This window comes from Nyctereutes procyonoides, unplaced genomic scaffold, assembly GCF_905146905.1.
Source record: "Nyctereutes procyonoides isolate TBG_1078 unplaced genomic scaffold, NYPRO_anot_genome, whole genome shotgun sequence".
NCBI classification, from domain to species: Eukaryota; Metazoa; Chordata; class Mammalia; order Carnivora; family Canidae; genus Nyctereutes; species Nyctereutes procyonoides.
In genome coordinates this window covers 10,289,398-10,313,210 of record NW_026575131.1, presented here as the reverse complement: position 1 = coordinate 10,313,210, position 23,813 = coordinate 10,289,398, and the positions used below count along the sequence as shown (strand labels likewise).

General features: G+C 38.9%; 1 protein-coding gene across 1 annotated transcript in view; it reads left to right on the top strand.

Moving 5' to 3' along the window:
* Positions 1 to 23,813, top strand: part of GRM7 (glutamate metabotropic receptor 7) — an 830,764-nt gene that overhangs the window by 760,080 nt on the left and 46,871 nt on the right. Inside the window, exon 9 of the mRNA XM_055344908.1 lies at positions 14,333 to 14,579. Coding sequence (XP_055200883.1) covers positions 14,333 to 14,579 — 247 coding nt within the window. The remainder of the gene's footprint in view (positions 1 to 14,332; positions 14,580 to 23,813) is intronic.

The window sequence follows — 23,813 nt, the reverse complement described above, 5'->3', positions numbered from 1 at the left end:
GCCAAAGACTGCAAATACAATGTCTACTTCCTTATCACTAAGACATATTTTCCTAACAATAGCATTACCAATTAAGTCATTTGTATTGCCCACCCATTCCCCCCACACACACACCACAGTGCCAGGCAAGGATAAACAGACATGCTTCTTGGTGGAGGAGACAGATATTTATCACACACACACACACACACACACACACACACACACAAATAAGAATCTTATGGTTGCTTTGAGAGTTTATAACATGATGCTATTACCTAGTTCTGATTAGAAAAAACTTGGCTGAAGAAGTGATACTTGCATGAATCTTTAAAAAATAAATAAAACTAGGTAGGTGGGGGTGGGGAAACATTCCAGGGAAAGGAGAAAGCATATGCAAAGGCCCTGTGGCAGACTAGAGCATGGCATCTTAGGAATATGAAAGCGGCTAGGAGGCAGAGAGAGATGATGAGCTGTGAAATAAAGATGAATAAATTCCTTTGAATTTGGCTTCAGTTTGTCAAATGAATGAAGACCATCTCATTCATCAAACGTATATTGAACCTGTTCCTTATGCCAGGCACGATGGTGCAAAGATAAATGAACCATGGTCCTTGCCTTTGATTTGCTCACTTCTGACTATTCTTTTTCCTCCTTGATTTCCACAAAATATTCTGGTTCTCTCCCTATTATATGAGACAATTTATCTCTATGTTTTACCTCCTCTATTTATTAGCTCTGAAATGCCATGTCTAGGCCAGAGGAGTGCCCCAGGTCCAGGGCTAGAGAAAGAAGTGAAACCACTGAAATTGCTAGAGGAAAAAGTATTTGAAAAAATGGAAAGCAATTATGATTGTTCAGAGACAAAGAGCCTCTAGACATGGTTACATTATCCCGTGCTACACAGACATAAATTTTACCAGCACAACACTCCAACTGGAGCTTTAGCGTTGAAGAAGTATGACCACTTACAAGTCATTTCTTCCTTGTTATAGCTGGGGTAGATGCCATTAGTCACCTCATATTGTAAATAGCAATATTTAAGCTTAGAAAGGCTAAGGGAGGTGGTCAAGATCTCCCTGGTATTAGTAAGCAGCAGAGCCTGCATCCAAATCCAGAATTCCTGACTGTAATTCCCATGCACTAGTCACACATTTTACTGCTCTTGGCGGCACAGTATCTATCTCCTGCCCTGTATTTATTCATTTGTTCAGCTGTTATGAACTGAACACTTACTATGTTCCAGGACCTATAGACCTATTAAAGGGTATGGTTCCTGCCTTCATTGGCGGGGGGGAGGGGTGATGGTTGGGGTGGGTGGAAGGAGGATAGTCTAGTGACAGGAGACCTATGAAATAAATACTTGAATGAATAATCACAAATTGTGATTAATGTAATGAAGGGACATGATATGTTCTATGAGCAAGCAAGACAAGAAGGTCACCATTTACATCTGAGAGTCAGAGGAGGAAGACTGAGACCTGAAAGGCAGGTAGGAGGCAGTCAGGTAAAGATGAGTGGCAATAGCATCTGAAGCAGACGGAATAGCATGTTCAAAAGCTTTGAGGATGGACAAAGCATTGCACATGTGAAGGATGTAGAGAAGGTGAAAGAAGGCAGAAGGGGTACTTGCCGATTTCCTTGGACCATGCTGAGGATTTATCTTTATTCCAAGTATGATGGGAAATTAAGCAAATGTAGCAGGATAGCTGAAGCCACTGACAGTACTGTCCTCAGCATTGAGTTGTAAAAAGAAATGACACCTGGGAAAAAACCTCTCATGTCTGACAAGGAGCCTAGGAAGGTTAAGAGGACAAACTTGGAGCAGGTGATGATAGAGGCCAGACTATAAGCTCTAAGAGTGAGTAGAAAATAGCAGTTTTGAGGTCTCTGACACAAGACTTTGCAAGTAGAAGCAAAGCAAAAGGGATCTTGTGAAGTCGGGATTAAAATCATGAACCACCCAGTTCATACCCCTTAGCCAGGCTCACTCCCTTTCACTATATTTCTCTTGACAGAATGGTTATTATTTCCCTGCCCAATTTCTGAGCCTTCACTGTTCCAGTTAGGGCCATGGGGTGAGCAAATATTTGTTGACAATTTTGAGTGAAGTTTCATTGCAGTTATTTGGCTCCTTTGGGGCATAAACCATGACAGCTAAGGGCCCTGATGAGGAATTCAGAACATAAGATACCCTTGGATGGGCCATTCAGCTGGCCTAGGTTCCAGCTATTGAAGTGTTTTGTCCATCAGCCAAGGGCAACACTTGGAACATTCTCTAATGGGTGCCACAACATGCTACACAGCATGGCACTGGTTTGGAGGCCTGCATTCACCCACATGCCCATCACCACACTGGTGCTGTGCAAAAGCAGGGAGCTAAAGATGGTACATGTTAAACTATGAGTGAATGGAAGGGGGAATGAATTTCAAAAGCAGAAAGAAAGGTTCCACAGCCCAGTCCAAAAGGAACAGAGGAAGAGCAACAAAAATAACAGCCAGCACTAGAAAGAGAAAAGAGAAAGCTGTATGATTAAGATAATCAAAACTTGTCAAAGTTCAACAGAAAGCCATTGTCAATGGCTTTGAAAACTGAGATAAGAATGTATTTTATTTTAGTTAAGAGCCTGACTTTGTCTTCTTATCAATGACATTCTTGAGTCCAGTTTCAACAAACACTTCACAAATCCAACTTAAAACACATTGACTATGCCAAAGTAATGCAAAGATGATATCTTTCTTTTAGCTATTAATTTGACATCAGTTTTTTTTCATTTGATTTCTATCTCATGTTCATTAGAACTATAAAGATGACTTTGAAAGTTGGCAAGATGAGACAGCTTTGCGCTCACAGAAATGGGAGTATTCCAAATGACAACATTAGAAACAGAATACTTTAGGGGCACCTGGGTGACTCAGTCAGTTGAGCATCTAACTCTTGATTTCACCTTAAGTCATAATCTCAGGGTTATGAGATCAAGTCCCTCATCCGGATCTGCGCTCAGCGAGCAGTCTACTTTAGATTCTCCTCTCCCTCTTCCTCTGCCCCTCATCCCCTCACAAAATGGAATAAATCTTTTTTTTAATAAAGCAACAGAATAGTTTAAATACAAACAACTTTTTAAAAGTCTACTTGGTTTATTTGCAAAGCAATATAGAACATCATCATATTTTACCTAATGTATTCCCCAGCAAGGTGCAAACATTTTCACATTGTAAGAAAGAATTTGAGGTTGCCTCCTACAAAAAGGCTGTTAGGTTTACTCTTGATGAATGTGGCCAAAGGTTCAAGGGAGCCAATGGAATTTGGCAGAAGTGTGTCTCTCCGGGCTGACTGTGGAGAAAACACTTTGCCTTTGTATGTTAAATCACTGCAAGGTAGTGACCTAACAATTGTAGGGCTCTCATCCCAGCAGGAATGGTAAATATCCTTCTAGATAACACAACAGAGTGAACAACGTCAGTATTGGCTTTATATAAAAGAGCAAATCTTCTGCCTTGTAGTTATAGGGGGAAAATATCTTGAAATCAAAATTGAGGAGTCAGATGGCCGGTGGAGGAAAGAAATTCATATGCCCAGCAAAATCATAAGTGACTGCCTGGAAGAACTGGCTATTGAGGTGGCCTGGACCTCTTGAGGATGTTATAGGGAGCAAAGCAGTGAACTTCCCAAGCATGTGGTCAGTTTTATTAACAGCATCTCACTGGAATAGACACAGTACCAGGCTTCTCCTCAAAAGAGCAAAGAACTGAGATGTAGGTGATTTCAAGCATGATATCTTATCTTATACTCTAGAAACTGATTCACATTCACCTGAAGTGCATGTCTCATGTCTATCCAAATAAAGAATCTAATTGTGTATAGCTATAATACCAAGTCTGCCTATAAATACTAAATGACAAAAAATACAATGAAACTAGGTCTTGTCTAATAATCACCTGGTTGCCTTCATTATTTATAATTCTATGCCAGACATCTATCTACAAAGTGTGGCCTATACTATTTGGTGTGTATATCTCTTTATATATATCCCACTTCCCTCTATCCTTCCTTCCCTCTCTCCCTCCCTCTCTATTAGCTAATTACAGATACGAAGTCTAAATAGAAGAGCATGAAAATTATCTACAGATGAGGGGGCCATCTACTTTAAAAATACACTTATATTTCCTGAGCACCCACCATATGCTAGGCACTGTGCACTACTTTTCACACACAATACCCTTTAAACTTCAAATGGTGAGATGATCTCCATAGTAGTGGTAGAGTGAAGTGGGTTTATATATCAGAGACTCTGGCAACAAACTGCTAGGGTCTGAATTTTGAATCTGTCACTTGCCAGAGGTGAAGTAGCTTGCCCAACACCACCAACCAACCATCAGAGACCAAGATTTGAAATCAATTCTAATAACAACATTTTTCTAGAAGATTCAGCTCTCTCTACCCCAAAAAACAATAATTTTTCCCTCATAATTATAATGAATCCTTTTGTCTTCATGCATTACTTGATAACTAAGGCAAGAGTCCTCAATGTCTCGACCCTCCAGATGTCTGAGGAAGTCCTAATTGCAAACATTTTGTCCCATTCCCAAATATATGCCATTATTTTTTTCCATCAAAAACATGGTTACTCTAATTAGAAAGCAAGGGGTACAGGTGGTAAAGATAGAAAATATTGGTCTTACCTGCCAGGAACTTTCATTTCAATTCAGCCATATGAATGTTGCAAGCATCTTTCAGGTAATAATGTACCCTTCCTCTTTTCTGGGACTCATCAGACATACTTTTCATTTTTATTACCCAGACTTTGGGATGTCATGAGGATTATGAAACGTTCCCTCCCCACCTGAAGATTCCATAAAGGCCTTCTTGTCCCAATTCTCAACTGTCACTTGGGGATGCACAAAATTTATTATTTCTCATAAAAGAGTCAATGACATATAAAATGGGAGTTTTAGAATCCTTTCAAACAAAAGAGAAGCAAATTTAATGAAATGCCTCTTCTTCAAAAGGGCTATGATTCAGATTTCATAAGAAAGATCATCATTTTGAAATGTACTATGATAATATGAAGGAAATGGCATAGAACATTATTTTATGTTATAGCCAATTAATAAATCAGTGGTACTAATACACTTGATCGAGTAGTTGCTACATGCTATACACCCTTCTGTGTCTTTCACAATGGTCAACCCATTTGGTCCCAAAAACCTGCTAAGAGAGGTACTATTATTATCTCTACTCTAAAATAAGGAAAAAGGGGCACACAAGTAATCACAAAAATAATAGTGATAATACAGACTACAAATAATAGCTTTTCTCAAATAGTGTTGAATTCCAATGGTATTTATGTTACCTAATACTTGCTTCAAGTGCCAAACTTTTTATTCAACCAGAGTTTAGTAAGTGTACAATTTGTAGCAGATACTGTGTTTATTATACAGTTAATTCTGCTATAATGTGATATAAGTATTCTCAAAAATCACCATGCTATACAAAATTGTGCAATAAAAACACAAAATTTATGGAAAAATTTAGTTATGGACACAACACTCAAAAACATCACCAGTGATATTCTTTAAAAATCTAATAAAAATGGTGGCATGGTTTTCCGCAAGTTAAATGGCTAAGCAGTGCATAAATGTTACAATAAATATGGCATTTTACCTTAAGAAAAAGGAAGTAAAGTTTGCTTGTGGAAACAGGTGCCAGAAGTATTGCTCCTTGTGATCTATTGTGAAATTGTACAAGGAGAACAAAGGCAGATGTTTGGGGGTGGGATGCATGCATTTTGTGTGTGCCCACATGGCTTGGAACAGCCAGATGTAGTTTACTGTGCTCATCTTGGGGAAGAAATCACACATATGCAAACATGAACATTGGGTTGGACTTAAATTGTTCCCTAACATATCATTCTGCTAGGGATGCGTTTGCATTTTCAAAGCAAGTGTTAAAGCACAAGTAACTGGCTGTACTCTTCCAAGCAGACCAAGTGAAATGCTCTTTGGAGCTGTACCTATGAGAAGGGCCAATAGGAAAACTGCCCTGACAGGCGACATAGGGAATGCTTTATGTAGAACGGACCTCTGGATTAAGCATCAAATATAAACAAGGTGTCAGAGGTAAAACAGGTCAGCAAAGGAAATGACAAGAGGAGGGGAAAGCATGGGCCAATATACATTGTGTGAAAAAGGACATGGTGAGAGGGGGGAGGGGCAAGATGGCGGAAGAGCAGGGTCCCCAAATCGCCTGTCCCCACCAAATTACCTAGATAACCTTCAAACCATCCTGAAAATCTACGAATTCGGCCTGAGATGTAAAGAGAGACCAGCTGGAATGCTACAGTGAGAAGAGTCCGCGCTTCTATCCAGGTAGGAAGACGGGGAAAAAGAAATAAAGGAACAAAAGGCCTCCGAGGGGGAGGGGCCCCGCGAGGAGCCGGGCTGAGGCCGGGGCGAGTGTCCCCAGGACAGGAGAGCCCCGTCCCGGAGGAGCAGGAGCTGCACCAACCTTCCCTGGCGGGCGGAAAGGGGCTCGCAGGGAGTTGGAGCAGGACCCAGGAGGGCGGGGATGCCCTCAGGCTCCCGGGGACACTAACAGACACCTGCGCCCCGGGAGAGTGCGCCGAGCTCCCTAAGGGCTGCAGCGCGCATGGCGGGGCCGGAGCAGCTCGGAGGGGCTCGGGCGGCGGCTCCGCGGAGGGGGCTGCGGGGCGGGAGCGCGAATCCACCAGCGCAGGCCCCGGAGCACAGGGCGCCGGGACACAGCCCAGGATCCGGCCTCCCCCGGGACAGGCAGAGGCCGGGAGGGCCCAGGACAGCAAGGACGCTCCTGCCCCGAGCTGAGCAGATCAGCGGCCCCGCCCCGGAGCCTCCAGGCCCTGCGGACGGAGAGCCGAGAGCCCCGAGCCCCGTAGTTCCTGCGGAGGCTGAATCCAGGCTTCCAGAGTTGCCATAGCAACTGCTGCTGTTCCTCCTGGGGCACCACGGGGTGAACAACCCCCGCTGAGCCCTGCAGCAGGCAGGGGCAGAGCAGCTCCCCCAAGTGCTAACACCTGAAAATCAGCACAGCAGGCCCCTCCCCCAGAAGACCACCTAGAGGGACCAGTGATACTCCCCCGTGTTCCAATACAACTTGTTTTTGGCCACTCTGCACTGAGCAAAATGACTAGAAGGAAAACCTCACCTCAAAAGAAAGAATCAGAAACAGCCCTCTCTCCCACAGAGCTACAAAATCTGGATTACACTTCAATGTCAGAAAGCCAATTCAGAAGCACTATTCTACAGCTACTGGTGGCTCTAGAAAAAAGCATTAAGGCCTCACGAGACTTCATGACTGCAGAATTTAGATCCAATCAGGCAGAAATTAAAAATCAATTGAATGAGATGCAATCCAAACTAGAAGTCCTAACGACGAGGGTTAACGAGGTGGAAGAACGAGTGAGTGACATAGAAGACAAGTTAATGGCAAAGAGGGAAACTGAGGAAAAAAGAGACAATCAATTAAGGGACCATGAAGACAGATTAAGGCAAATAAATGACAGTCTAAGGAAGAAAAACCTACGTTTAATTGGGGTTCCCGAGGGCGCCGAAAGGGCCAGAGGGCCAGAATATGTATTTGAACAAATCCTAGCTGAAAACTTTCCCAATCTGGGAAGGGAAACAGGCATTCAGATCCAGGAAATAGAGAGATCCCCCCCTAAAATCAATAAAAACCGTTCAACACCTCGACATTTAATAGTGAAGCTTACAAATTCCAAAGATAAAGAGAAGATCCTTAAAGCAGCAAGAGACAAGAAGTCCCTGACTTTCATGGGAGGAATATTAGGGTAACAGCAGACCTCTCCACAGAGACGTGGCAGGCCAGAAAGGGCTGGCAGGATATATTCAGGGTCCTAAATGAGAAGAACATGCAGCCAAGAATACTTTATCCAGCAAGGCTCTCATTCAAAATGGAAGGAGAGATAAAGAACTTCCAAGATAGGCAGGAACTGAAAGAATATGTGACCTCCAAACCAGCTCTGCAAGAAACTTTAAGGGGGACTCTTAAAACTCCCCTTTAAGAAGAAGTTCAGTGGAACAATCCACAAAAACAAGGACTAAATAGATATCATGATGACACTAAACTCATATCTGTCAATAGTAACTCTGAACGTGAACGGGCTTAATGACCCCATCAAAAGGCGCAGGGTTTCAGACTGGATAAAAAAGCAGGACCCATCTATTTGATGTCTACAAGAGACTCATTTTAGACAGAAGGACACCTACAACCTGAAAATAAAAGGTTGGAGAACCATTTACCATTCAAATGGTTCTCAAAATATACCCTAAAAACTATAGAACACTTCTGAAAGAAATTGAGGAAGACACAAAGAGATGGAAAAATATTCCATGCTCATGGATTGGCAGAATTAATATTGTGAAAATGTCAATGTTACCCAGGGCAATTTACACGTATAATGCAATCCCTATCAAAATACCATGGACTTTTTTCAGAGACTTAGAACAAATTATTTTAAGATTTGTGTGGAATCAGAAAAGACCCCGAACAGCCAGGGGAATTTTAAAAAAGAAAACCATATCTGGGGGCATCACAATGCCAGATTTCAGGTTGTACTACAAAGCTGTGTTCATCAAGACAGTGTGGTACTGGCACAAAAACAGACACATAGATCAGTGGAACAGAACAGAGAACCCAGAAGTGGACCCTGAACTTTATGGTCAACTAATATATGATAAAGGAGGAAAGACGATCCACTGGAAGAAAGACAGTCTCTTCAATAAATGGTGCTGGGAAAATTGGACATCCACATGCAGAAGAATGAAACTGGACCACTCTCTTGCACCATACACAAAGATAAACTCAAAATAGATGAAAGATCTAAATGTGAGACAAGATTCCATCAAAATCCTAGAGGAGAACTCAGGCAACACCCTTTTTGAACTTGGCCACAGTAACCGGAGAAGGACAGTGTATGTTCTCATTCATTTGGGGAATATGAACAATAGTGAAAGGGAATATAAGGGAAGGGAGAAGAAATGTGTGAGAAATATCAGAAAGGGAGACAGAACATAAAGACTTCTAACTCTGGGAAATGAACTAGGGGTGGTGGAGGGGGAGGAGGGCGGGGGGTGGGGGTGAATGGGTGACGGGCACTGAGGGGTACACTTGACGGGATGAGCACTGGGTGTTATTCTGTATGTTGGTAAATTGAACACCAATAAAAATTAATTTATTAAAAAAAAAAAAGGACATGGTGAGCAGTTGATGCATGAAGAATTAGTTAGTCCTTGATTGCCACTAAGAATCTGGCTCCCTGAGGGAGGGAAAATGTCTCTCATCTTCACAATGGTGTACTTAGTGTTTGGGCCAATGCAGGCATTTGGTAGTATCTCCATAAAAATGGAGAACCAATATGTGGATGAATGCACTAACAGTGGAAAAGTAAGTCTTTCACATAGCCTATCTGGAAAATACAACAGTGAATTCACAGCATGTGGTCATGAGTGGGTCTGACACTATTACATAGTCCCAGGATTCTTCTTCCTTTTTTTTTTTTAGATTTTGTTTATTTATTTATTTATTTATTTATTTATTTATTTATTATTAAAGAATGAATGAGCAGAGGGAACAACAAGCAGAGGGAGAGGGAGAAGCAGGTTCCCACTGAACAGGGAGTCCTGTGCATGGCTCTATCCCACGACCCCGAGATTATGACCCAAACCAAAGGCAGCCACTTAACTGACTGAGCCACCCAGGTGTTTCCCCAGGACTCTTCTAATACAGTATTTTTACAGATAAAGATGGTAACTCATTAGTATAAATACATTATTAGGTCACTTGTGTACTTCTAAGGACATCAGTGGTGATGTTGAGAGTATTTTGATGAACTCAAAAATCTGAAATTAAGCTTTTCTTGATCCATTTTTGTATCTGCCTCTATGCCGTGTAACATTTTTTCTTTACTTCTTTTTCTCATAATTCTTTGGACAGTATCTCAAATACTATGATGTTCAAAGCCTGAAGCCTGTCACTATTACAACTATTAACAGCTTGCCTTGAAATCTTTCAAAATAGTGTTTAATTACACTGATTCTGAAATTTATGCAGAAGAGTTGACAAATTTCAAAGTTTCTCAAGAGCACTATCTAACCACTTTTCCAATTTCTAACTACCTTAGCAGTAAAAAATTAGACAAGGAGAGCTCAAGTAACCATAGTTGCAACACCATCTTACAGAACAATAATGGCATCTCACAATATGGGTTAGCATTTTACCCAATAATAAACCTAGACCAAGATGAGGAAGATTCAGGTAGGCTTTGTCTGGCATTAAATTAAGCATATACTTGTATACTCAACAGTTGCTTGCTGGTACATTTCAGTCAGACCAGAGGTGAATAGGCCTGGTGTTTTAGACACTACAACCTAATTAATCAATAAGACATGAAAATGGTTACAGAGGAAGTCTCATTTTGAGGTGTACCCCCCCAACAACCTAATCTAAATAAATATTAAGCAGAGTATAAATAGTTATAATAATAAGTAGTTAACATTTCATGGGTACATATTTCCTAGGCATTATGCTAAGCATTTTCCATATATTAATCAGATCTTAAAAACAACTATATGAGGTAGGAATCATTATTGTCTTCATTTTATAGGTGAGGAAACCGAGGGGCAGAGAGAAGAGCTATAGCCTTAAATTCTGTGGATTAGAATTTAAAATAACCACTGTTCTATAATATATGCAAAGCTCTGTGTTGGCTTGTCTGTGAATTCCTTGCCTGAATGCTTTTTGGCTGTATAAGCTGAATTATATATGATGAGTGTTAGAAAAGCCACATTCAGTCAAGGAACAGAAACTAGATTCTGGAAATTCACTTAGGATGATGTGAAGTTAAGGCTTAATTTATCAAAACACATGGAAATTCCAAGGTAATCTGCGTCCTTCGCACAGGCCTGAGTCATTAAGGATTGGCCAAGGTGGGGAGACTTAACTCCACTTGGGATGGTCCTCAGAGGGCCAGAATAGAATGAGGGTTAGTTGAATGCCAGCCCTTGGGAGAGGCTTGATCTCAGTAAAAACTATGTATCAAGGGCCTCTATCTCTTGATGGAAAGGGACCAACAAGGATAACCAATGCTTTGACATTGCTAAAGAAATTATAAAGAAGATAAAATATTTTCAAATACCCACGGTTAAATAAACAGGGTAATGTATTTTACAATAAGCATCAGGTAAAACAGAAACAGCTTCAAGACTAAAATAAATACATTATAATTTGTTAAAAGAATGTACTATAAGTTGATGGTGGAATAAACACAGTCAAAAGGTGAGCCTCCCACCAAAAGCCAGAGAGACAGTGACTTAAATACTCTCCTAGGGCTTGGTGGCATCAAATCCTTGTGGACCAATACCTGTGTGATCCCTATAGACTAAAGCCTTCATATCTTCATACCTATATACTTATTCCCAAATACTTTTATTGTATTGCTGGGTCTGATCCTAAGTACTTTACCAACCCTTACTCATTTAATTGTCAAAGCAACATTATAAGTAGCTACTGTTATTATCATTCCCATTTATAGCTGCAAAAGCTGAGGCATGGATACCCAGATTATTTGCCCTCGGTCACAGAACTAGCAAATGGAAATTGAACTCAGGCTAGCTTCAGAACACTCATTCTTAAACACTATGGAGTATAAAGAGGAAATGTGGGAGTAGGAATTTGGTCAGTGGCATTCATGTTGGTTTTCACATACTTCTGAAGTGTCACTAGAGATTGCAAAACTTTCAAAACAAAATATCAAGTCTCTATGGGCTCTAGTTTGAGAATAATGGAATCAAACACTCCATAAAATGAACATCATAGCTTTTGAGGTCTTAAGTTGCTAAGTAGTCTTGTTAAGAAAAAGTGTATACACACACATACATAAGCATATGTACATACATAATTTACAGTTATGTTTAAATAATAAATAAACTATGGATGATTTCTTCAACTGTAAAATTTGCTCATGAGCAGAGAAACAAAACTGAAAGTCACATAAGTCAAATTATATTATTTTCTTTTTTGGACTGCTAAACCATGGTTTGCAAAGTCCTCATTAGTAGGATGACAGCAGGGATCATGAAGGAAGGAAGGAACATTGCCTAGCTCCATAAAGTCGTGTGACCATGATAAGCCTTTCTTAAATACCATAGGTTAGCATAGTGGAATGGAGCTCAAAGTCTAAAAGTATTCCAATAGGAAAAGATGAGCTTTTAAAATATGGTCTGATTCACAACTGAAAGGATCATTAATTCAATATTGTTTTGTCTTTCTATTTTACATTCATTATGTATTATACAGTTAGCCGCTGGCAGCTCCTTAAAACCATTCAAAGACATGCACATTCAAATTAATGTTTGTTGGAAAACTGTATTCCTTCCACACAAGATGGCAAAGTCTCTTTTAATTTCTTTACCAGAGCCTCAGTTTGAAAAATAATACAGAAATATCCAGGCAGCTAAGAGGTCTGATAGAAATTCTTGTATGTTTAGAGAAAGACTGTATAACCACTGAGTCACAGGTAGGAAAAGGCACCCATTATACAAACAAATGAGCTCATCTATCATGTTTATTTAAGTCTACTGTTTGTCAGTACTGTAGGCACAACCATGTACCACAGACACTTACTTATTCCTGCTTTCATGGTCAGAGAGAGATGGGTAGTCAAATGATAAGGGCAGAGCATACAAAATTACAAGTGGAGACCAATGATATAGAGAAAACAGTTCTTTGAGTGTATAAGTAAAGAAGCTGGCCTAGACTGGGGGCTATTGGTGAGGGCAGCCTAGGATGGATGTTCTAAGAAGCAAACAAAAATCATTCCATACAGAAGAAAACAAGAATAAAGAAATATCACATGTATGAAAGGTTCTATGGTTGAATGAATACATCTTTAAGACGTAAAGGAGTGCCCATATGGATGGTGGCCTGGGGAGAAGAGTAGGAGGGAAAAGTGGTGGCAAATTAGTCTGAAAAAATTGCCAGGGGACAGACCACATGGGGCCTTGTTGACTCCATCAAGGATGGGGATTTTATCCTCTGATCAGTGAGAAGGCATAGTTATGGAATACTATGATTGAATAAATGTATCATCAGCTTTCCACTGACACAAAAGGCCATGGTATCTATTCATTTTTTAATGTAATAGAAGTTCTATTAATGAATGAATGTATCCATTTATTTATTGCATTACTAGGGTATGATTAACAAAAACTATATATGTTTAGGTTCATACAACATGATCTTTTTTAAAGCATACAATGTAAAAAAAATAAATAAATAAAGCATACAATGTGATGTTTTAATGTTTGTATAGTTGAGAAATGACTACCACATCAAGTTAATTAAGACCTCCATCACCTCACATTTAATCTAGCCTTTAGAAATCATGTAAAAGGCCCTACCTAAATATATAGAGGTGGGGCTCCAGATCACAAAAGAAGGCACTTCAAAAACACAACTGGACCAGGCAAGTTGTCTATAGCTTTCTCCTTACTGATCTTACAACTCCTTATACCCTTCAACCAACATCTTTTGAAGTTTATAACCAAGGTAGTGATTTAACACACTGCACAGTAAGTGAATTGTTTACTGATTTTTTAAGGGAGCAAAAGGAGACAAGGACTGTTATGGAGACACCATCCAAACCACAAATAACACAGTGTCAGGAGAGTTGTGCACCCTATTGGCAATTTGTCAACCTAAAGAGACTGGACAAGCCAGCATCACCAGATCTCGGGCCCTTGCCATCAGTGTTTTGTAAATCAGAACTGAGCAAGAAGGGCTTACTTTTCAGGGCAACCTAACTCACTATTTTGTAGGTATGGTGAAGGTAAACAGTTAAAAAATACAAGAAGGGATATATACTAACATAATTTTCAAAGGTCCCAGAGTGTGTAGCAAGAAATCACGTGGTGCTAATTCTTTTATGTATATATGGAGGATAAAATATAAGCAGCCTTACTTAAGATTACACACTTCTGTGATTTTCATGTCTTTATATTCATCTGCCATTCTTATTGAAAATACTTCAAGTCTGCTTACTACTATGAACTTCTATGTAGGAGACTTCTCCAGGGCAAGCATGCACACAGATTCACCCAAAGGCATTCAGTCAATTAATACATGTAAAAACTCTCAGATAAATCTGCCCAGTCATTCTGATTTCCTTTAATGAGAAGGCCCTAGAAAGGGCTATGATTTCTCTCCTAGCCAAAGTCATTCTTGATGTCACGTTAAGTATTCAGACTTCCTTTGCAGTCATTTTATTTGTAATAGTGTCTTGTGTGTTGTGTCTCCTAGCTCTACATACAAACTACCACACTTACAATCTCCATGAACCTAAGTGCATCAGTGGCTCTGGGGATGCTATACATGCCGAAAGTGTACATCATCATTTTCCACCCTGAACTCAATGTCCAGAAGCGGAAGCGAAGCTTCAAGGCGGTAGTCACAGCAGCCACCATGTCATCGCGGCTGTCACACAAACCCAGTGACAGACCCAACGGTGAGGCAAAGACAGAACTCTGTGAAAACGTAGACCCAAACAGTAAGTAACTTTCCTTTCCTTTCAAATTGCCCTCCTACATCAGGAAGCTCTAGGAACTGTGGTATGAGCTTGCCTTTCTTTGAAGAAATATGGCGTCCATTCTTGTCTTTATGGAGTGGGTTCCTGGGTGAATGCTAACTTTTGCTCTTAAGAGTTTGTCTTATTCTTGCCCCCATTTCATTTTTGCTGCCTTTAGAAAAAAAAAACAAACTTTCAGAGGCTCTGCTTCTAAAGTATGAAATCTCCCTCTTCCCTTCCTTCTTGTTCATTGGTACCAAACTGTCCACTTGGCATAAACATACCTGTCAGGTTGTGAACAACGTTTCTTGCTCTCTTCATGTCAGGGGAACAACTTCCCAGTAGGGAAACTTTAACACCTGATTGAACTGTAGCAGTGGGAATAAAACTAGAATATTTAATAACTTAGAAAGTAAAACTTCTTTTTACTGGAACATGAATGTGGAGAAAAGTCATGATTCTATCCTAAGCAAGCTTTCTAGAAACAAGAAAAGCCCCAAGTATATAGATTGTAACATCCCCACATGGGAAAAACCTCTACAGCAGAATTTCATTACATGAAAGACAAAATATTAGGGAGGGGATTAAGGGTGAAATGTTACATATAATATGCTATATCGCAATATGTTGCATATCTGCAACCCCAGAGTAGCCTCTAGTCACCCCTGAAAATGACTCCAAAAAGATACAGATACCACTTTGTAAGAAATCAAGACAGTTTAACTAGAGGTTAAACACAGAGAATTTTTACTTGCCAATTTTACTAACAATAAGGCAATAGGATTGCATTTTAAATTAATAATACTACTTTCAGGATTTGTTTTCAAAGAACAAGTTGACCAGTTCCAAATAGAATGGCAGATTCAACTGTTCATAATACTTTCTGTTTTAAAAAGTAGAGGAGGATTCAGGTTGTCCATCAAATCCTGTAAGACATTTTTCAGTTGTTATGAACTGATTTTGTCACAGCAAAAGCTTCTCACCAAGCAGAAAGGAATCCCTACTCTAAATACTCTGAGGTAATCTTTTATGCTCTGCAAGTAAGAGAGAGAGATCTTTGAAGAGCAAGAGGTAACAGAGTTTGTTCCCAACAAACACTGTGCAAAGACCCATGATCTTGACTCATCTCCATTTCTAAACAGCTGGCTGAGCGACTATTGTGAAACTCTTTGAGAATATGTAGACAGGGGTACAAAGGCTTGTTGACAATATTGTGGGCTTCACTTTGAACTTTTAATAGAAGAAATTCTGGGACAAGGCAAGAGGAAGGACAAAGACTATACAAGACAAAGGAGAAGCAGAATGAATGTGTAGGGTCTCTTCCTGTGTTTTCAAAGAAAATGGTCAATTGAGAGGAAGGAAAGTGGATGGTGAATCCCGTGATATTTGATGTGATGTCAGAAGAGGCTTTGGGTTAAGACAGACCTGGGTTCAAATCCCAACCACTCCACTTCCCAGCTGTTTGGCTTTGAGAATCATTGAGCTCAGCATCTTCATGTTTAAAATAGAGATACTAATATTTATGTCATAAGTGTGTCATAACATTATGCATCTAGAAAATAATACATCAACCGTTATTTCCATTTTATTCTTTAAAAGGTAGAAAATTACATTTTAAGGTGATTGATTAGATGCTATGGTACATTTAGAAGCTGTATGGAGGTAGATGGAACTGATGCCCAAAAAGAAATATTTCCATGATTATTTTATGCATAAGCATCTATTTTTATGCATACTTTTGTTGATAAATATACCTGCACATTTATACTTCTCTAATGTTTTATCCTAGGGCCCCTTACCAGACTTGCATTTTATAGAACCTTTATCCTAGAGACATTCCTTTAAGTGTTTTACATTTATATCTGAACACACACACACACACACACACACACACACACACACACAGTTTAGCTAGATGTGCCTAAGAATCAATAAGCAGAAAATACAGTCAAAAGTCGGTATGTATTGCAAAGAATGACCAAGTTAGAAGTTTTGAATTTGGAAAATTCAATACTTTGCTACTTAAAAATAGTTTTCAAACAACATTTCTACTATTATTAACTTTTAATGATTAGGTCCTATCCTTGTTGAGGCTGTTTTGGATATAGTAATGGTTGTAAAATGCTAATACTGACACTAGTACTAATAGTTACACCAAATCTACTAATAATACTTGCATAAGCTACTCTGAAATAGGCATTATCCAAAATGATTTGTGTGAAAGATTTCTTACCACTCACGGTACCTCTGTAGAAGGAGAATAGAAACCCAGGTTCAGTGAGATTGAGTGTCATTACCAAAGTCACACCTACTTAGCAGCAAAGGTTGGACTGAATGAAACCCGGGTCTGACTCCCAAATCCGTACCTGCTTCTCTTTGCTGTTCTATTCCTTAGAATGTGTCATGTCATAATTCCAAAGCAGAAATTACACTTTTGGCTTCCTCCACTGGTGATTCAGGTTGCGTATGAAGAATATAATGATATGTGTGGTAGACTCTTTAATTAAATGTGTTGGGAAATGTATTATTGCTGCTGGGTTGTCTACAAAATAGGAGAAACTTGAGCTCAAAGAAGGCTGCCCAGGTAGAGGCCTCATCTTACTTACTCCCAAATTTAAATAACTTATTGTCTGTGTGAATCATGACAATTACTCCATTTGGAATTCATTTGGTGCCTTTCATGAAAAAATTTTGTTGGGTTTTGTCAATGATGTTTTGGTGTCTACACAGAGCAAAAATAAACATTTCAGGGGAAAAAATGAAATCAAGCAGAGTCCCTATCTTATAAGCAGTCCAAAATAATTTAAAAATTGTTTTGGTTCTTTTGATTTTGTGTAGACACTCCCTAAAACACCATAAGTAATTTGAATAGATATTTGCCTAACCATAGGAGGAGATTCATGTACCTCCAAACATTGGTGTTTCTGATGATCCAGCTCCCAAAGGTCCCCTCCAAAAAAATCAAAAGACTTTATCCACACAAAATCTGTCCAATAGAACCTTCTATAGTGTTAGAAATGTTCTAGTCACATGTGGCCAATCAGCACTTGAAATATGGCTACTTAACTAGGGATAAAATGCTCTTTATTTTAAATAATTTATATTTAAATATCCATCTGTGTTTGTGGTTACTATACTAGAGAGCTCATCTCTAGAAATTGATATGTCTTAATAGGCAAGGATTTTATTTAGGACACATATTGGAAATGTCTCCCAAAGTTTTAGTAGTGATGTTTACCTGGGATAAAGTCAACTTAAAGGGATGAAATATTTGAGATGAGACAAAAATGCAACCAATTAGTTATTTTAAATGATCCAAAAGGAGCCATTAATCTGGAAATAGTGGTATCATAGTTAGTAATTATATTCAGAAAACCAGTCCTGAGCAATCCAAAAATGTATGTATGTAGGGAAAGAACAGTAATGAAAAATTTAACTCATGAAAATAAACAGTAAGATTACGTGATGTGAGAGAATATTACTGTATTCTATTTAATACCAAACATAGCTCAAATATTCTCATATTTCTGAGCTTTGGTAGCAGAGACAAAGGAATTATTTGCTGAAATTAAGCTGTCTAGTTAAAAAGAAACAAAAGTGCAGACCACGTACTTGAAAAAGGAACACACCTTTCTAAAGGGGAAATTCTGTACACTATTTTCAGAGGGAGGGTATCAGAGAGGAAGTCGGGTTTATAGTATGAGCTATAAAATAAATAATGAAACAGAAATGTCCCCTTATTCATTGTTGCTCTAAACACTTAGTCTCAATGTATTTCAATCTTGAGTGTTTTCATTCTTAACAGCTCTGCTCCATCATTGCAGCTTGCCATCTGGTGCATGCACGCTTCTACTCATCCGACTGCACACTGCAACTACATGTCTACATAAATATGAATTTGCTTCTTGGCTTACTATAAGCAGGAATTAAAACTGCCCCAGAACTGCCTGAGTTTTCCCCCAAGAAGCTCAGTTTTCCTCTTAGGTTGCTCCTTCAGTTAAAATTTTCTTGTTTAAAAGAAAAACTTCTGTGTGGAATGCACAAAAAGTAAATCTTCTTAAAATTTTAATGTATCTATACACTACCGGCATTAGATATTCAGAGTTGGGCAAGCACTAGTTGGCTTCTGCATGGGATTGAAAAGCAGTAGGGGGTAGAGGGGATATAGCTCAGCTACTTGTTGAATTATTATTTATACAAACAAGATTTCTGTTGCTAGAGGATCAGAAGAGCTATACTTCGGATAGCTTTAGGTCTGGCCAAGATGATGCCTTCTCAACATTTCTTTCTGAGAAGAAGGGCACTTCAAGCTCTGGTTCTCACATCTGCAGTCTGAATTCAGCATGTTTCCCTGTACTTTCTATTGCTGACTTGGCAGATGTTTGTTCATGGCAAATGTGTAGATGCCAAATTAACAAGAGGACCTGGTTGTACTTGGGACATGGCTTATCGATGGCCACTGGGACTCTTTTCCAGTTGAATGAATAATATTAACTGAGGTAGCATGGCTTTATTAGGATGGGTGAATAAGAACTGCTGCCTTCCTTACCTGGACTGGTTAGAACCAGAAGATGCTCTGCAAATTATCTTCTGGTCAGATGCTCTCTTTGTAAAGGATTGCAGTACACAGTGATAAACAGCCCTAAGCTACCTTTGTCCTAAACTACCATCCATTTTCTAAGCCAATGTTCCCAGGTAGTGCAGGGAAAGTACCTGCATGGATTAAAGATAGTTTAGATTCCAGAAGGTCAGTAGCAAACGTTATCAGTCAGGTGGACAGCTACTCCGCCTTCTTGGATGTGGGAATGTATGACTGATTAACTGACTGACATAGAGGCTAGACATATACTAGACCAATGAGTACATTGTCTGATGAAGCATATTTTAGAAAAATAAAAATTTGTACCTAAAATAGAAAATCTAAAATAAGATATTTTAAATATAAGTTTGTATTCTGATGCTGGTTTTTTTTTTAAATTTTTTACTACCATTTTTGCACCTACTATAAGGAAAACACATACATGAAATCTTGTGCTGTTCTCAAAGAAGGTGATTATTACATAAAATAAGCTGTCAATATAATGAGGCGTTTGATTAAGAAAAGAAAACTGCTCGAAAATGGATGTGGGCACCAAACCCTACATAAGTAATGATACCTAGACAATTCTGGAACATGCTCCTGTGCTGTGTTAATTTGTTATGGTTTTTGTTTTGTTTTGCTTCTTCATTTGTTTGGATCTCTAACATTCTCAACATTATGTTATTTGTTTCATCCTGCTGGACTAACCATACAGGCTGGTCAGCATGGCTGGACTAGGCTGAGGAAAAAAAAGGGATGATAAAAGGAAGAAAAGAAAGCTCTGACCAGATAGATTACTTATCTGGGAGCTGGTTCCCTCAACTGCAACAGCTCAAGCAACTAAAACCCGACTGCCTTAAATCAAGAGGCACCAGCACTCCCATGTTCAGAGGTACCTGAATTGTGAACTGGTCTACCAAAGGCTATTGAATCCACTGAAAGAGTGGGCATAATGTCTATGGTCTCTATCGCAGCCTCTTCTCCAAAAGGGAAAAAAAAGAATAAAAGGAATATTGTGTGCACATTTATTTTATACATACCTATATATTTACTTTTCCTGTAGACTGTATACCACCAGTAAGAAAGAGTGTACAAAAGTCTGTTACTTGGTACACTATCCCACCAACAGTATAGCTTTTGCCTGCTTTCTAAAAGGTAAGAAACAATCTAATTTTTACTTGTTTGTATGTTCTTGTCTCTACTGAGAAAAGAAGTGTTTCCATGAAAACTGTGCATGATTACCTGTAAATCTGTTTATATGATGAAACATGTTTTCAAAGATGATCTGTTTGCTAAGCATAGTGCAGACAGCGGCTGTGGGTCACATGCTTGGTTTCTTTTCTGGAGAACATGTGTGTGGGTGTGTGTACAGTGCCTTTCCTAAGCAAGTAAACAACAATGGTGCTGGTCACTCTGTATATGGCCTACTTTAAAATTACCGATGGTGAGAGATTATTTTTAAATGTGTATTGTCATGCTCTGGTTTTAGAATGTAATGTGGAAACTTACAGGGAAGAAAGGGAGATATTTTACAAGCCTAGCAAAAATGTTTGTTCTGGTTTATTTTTAGTAAATTCATTCCCAGAAATGTATTCATTCAAAAAACAATGAATGGCCTTACCATCTCAAACCCAAAATAGTCTTGGTTCCTTCTTTACAGCAAAGGAAGAGAAAAGGCTTTGCTAGATGAGCTTGATAGTGTGTTGAAGATGATCTGTGGCTCATAGTTCTGCCTTAGAGAAACACCGAACCAACTTCAGTCATGTCACTGAGCAAAGGAAGCATCAATAAAAGACCTCAAGAATCTATAATGAGTTTAACATTAGTCAAACCCAGGAATTGCCAATAAACACCAAAGGTATTCAAACTACTAGCTTAGGTGAAATGGTGAATGATGTGATATGTGAACTAGATATGGGAATGAGCAGACATAAGAATAATGATTGATTCTTTACTGATGTTTAGTATTTGGGGCTCTCAGTAAAAGATATATGCTATGTATGAATGTATTATTATTGTTATTCATTATTATTTTACTACCTCCCTCCTTTAGCCTACACAATAGTATAACGTAATGGAAAAGAACCCCTCTATCGACAAGCATCCTTATCCAGCTGAAAGTCAAAGTATTCCCAACTGTGGGAAAACAGACAGTAGGAAACATGGTGTAGAGTTATTAAAATCATGTGGTGGAGGGCAGCCCTGGTGGCTCAACAGTTTAGTGCTGCCTTCAGCCCAGGGCATGATCCTGGAGACCCAGGATCTAGTCCCACGTCCGGCTCCCTGCATGGAGCCTGCTTCTCCCTCTGTCTCTCTCTCTCTCTCTCTCTCTCTCTCTCTCTCTGTGTGTGTGTGTGTGTCTCTCATGAATAAATAAATAAAATCTTAAAAAAAAAATCATGTGGTGGCGGGGAATAAAATGTTGCCTTTAGATTTCCCTTAAGCTTGCTACTATGCTTACAAAATAGAGAAACCTATCTGTAGAAAAAATCCAAGAGAGAGCAGACAGGTCCTGTCATGGGAGGGAGAAATATTGCTTCGTAGTGTGGGCTAGTCTTCCTGTTTTCTATGTTGCTAAAGTGGAACTTATAGCAGATCATTGCTAGGTGCCTAATCCATTTAGCACTGTAAGACAGGACAAGAGTACTTTCAGAGTAATTATATTTTTTGTTGATTTTAGATAGGCCTACAACAAAGTCTTTAATTTGGGATATATTGTTCACACATTTGTTTCCTTTTTCCATATCAACATGATCTGTCCTAGTTTTTTAAATAGGGCATTCTTTTCTCCCAGTGAATATATAATGGTATTCCAGTGAGATTTTTTTAAGTTTTTATACTCCAAGGGCTTGTCAAAACACTGCAGCTCATCACTTGAATCGTCCTTTTACATGAGACTCTCTGAGAATAAAAGAGAAGGAATTTTCCCTGGGTAAATATGATAGATTTAATCTCAATGCATTAAAAATTCTCTTTAGTTCCATTCTAAGTTGATTCCTTTTGGGTTAAAGAATGCAAGATGAAAATGTTCTAAGTCAATTTTTCAGTTAAAAAAATACTTTCAGGGTGTGCTGTTTCAAAATATACTTTTGGCTAGGATTTTCTTGTTTCAAAGATTTTGATTGTTTCATGCTCTCCTTTTCTGCCAATGTGAAGGTGGCTTTACAAATTAATTATAATGATCTTAAACTGCTGCTTAAAAAATAATTGGGAAGTTGACCTAAGTTACATTTATTCTAAGAGGGTAGTGATTTACCTCGTTCAGGTTACAATAAGACAAGAAAGCTTGGTAGAACAGTGAAGTATGGTACGTAAAGTTGGGTGTTCACAAATCCCTTTGTATATTGTTTTTAGGCAGACAAAATAGTAACAGAAAATTTGTAGATTTGACTAAACTTTTGTGCTTCTGGGCTAGTACGACTTCAGTTTCATCCACCACACCCCAACAAAGGTGGAATGTACAAAGGATATCAAGTACCCACTTGTAAGGGGTTGAAGGAAGCAGATTCAAATTCAGACAGACCAGAACCTAACTTGCTTTAAAAATGCATTCCATCTCCTGCCTCTGTTGAACAGCATTCTCTGACAGACACCAAAGGCCAGACATGAGCTGAATCAGCACTGCCTGCCATCTCTTGTCTGAATGTTTGTAGATTTTACAACTCTGCAGAGGGTTATCAATCTAATGACATTTGTTTTAAAATGCAATTAAGCAACAAAAACACAATCTATCTGGCATCATTACCATCATTCTTGGGCAGGAAATAGGCTGTTTTGTTACGAGGTAAATTTTCACACCACAGGATGGTGTTCTCATTTTTTAAAACTTGAACAGTTTAATTCAGTCTTGCAAGTCATAGTCCTGAGTCTTGTTTTTACAAGGTATGTTCTTCTTACAAGCACATTGGTCATAATATTATTGACATTTCACTAATTTATTAAATGGTATTGTAAAAAAATCAATAATCTCTTGTCTTTTATAATTACTATAGTGGGGTTATCTTATATTTTAAAGCTTTGCATAACTGTGTAAGCCAAGTTTTCGTATCATGTTGAGACTCTCTCTCCTCTTTAACATTCAATGTGATATGTCTAACTGGAGACTCTGTCAATTTAAAAGCCATCTTGAAAAACTCTGTAAGTATAGCATAGCACAGAATATATGTTATGTGATCTTTGACATAGAATCACCTTAGAAATAAATGCAGCTGTAAATCTTGTTGGCCTATTTCTTTCCACCTAAGAGCTCTGTGAAATACCATTATTTCTCTCATCAGGGTTTGATATCTCAGCATCTTCAGAAAACAGTATTTGCTACCTCGGTTCGACAACTTCAGTTCCACTTACAGAAAGAGATGAAAGTTCACATGTCTGGAATTTATAATCTTTTTTAGCATAAAAGAAACATATACATCATGCCCCAAAGCCATCATCATTACGTCAAGTTTTACATTTTATCATGACACCACTGCATCGGGCCAGGATTTATGAACTCTAAGGGTATTCTTAAATTGTATCCATCAAAGACATGTTTGTCAAGCACCACTCTTCTGGGCCAGCCCTGAAATGACTAGGAAATGGGGACAGAAGTGAGCAATACCCATAGAGAGCCCCGACCCTATGGAAGACTCAAAGGG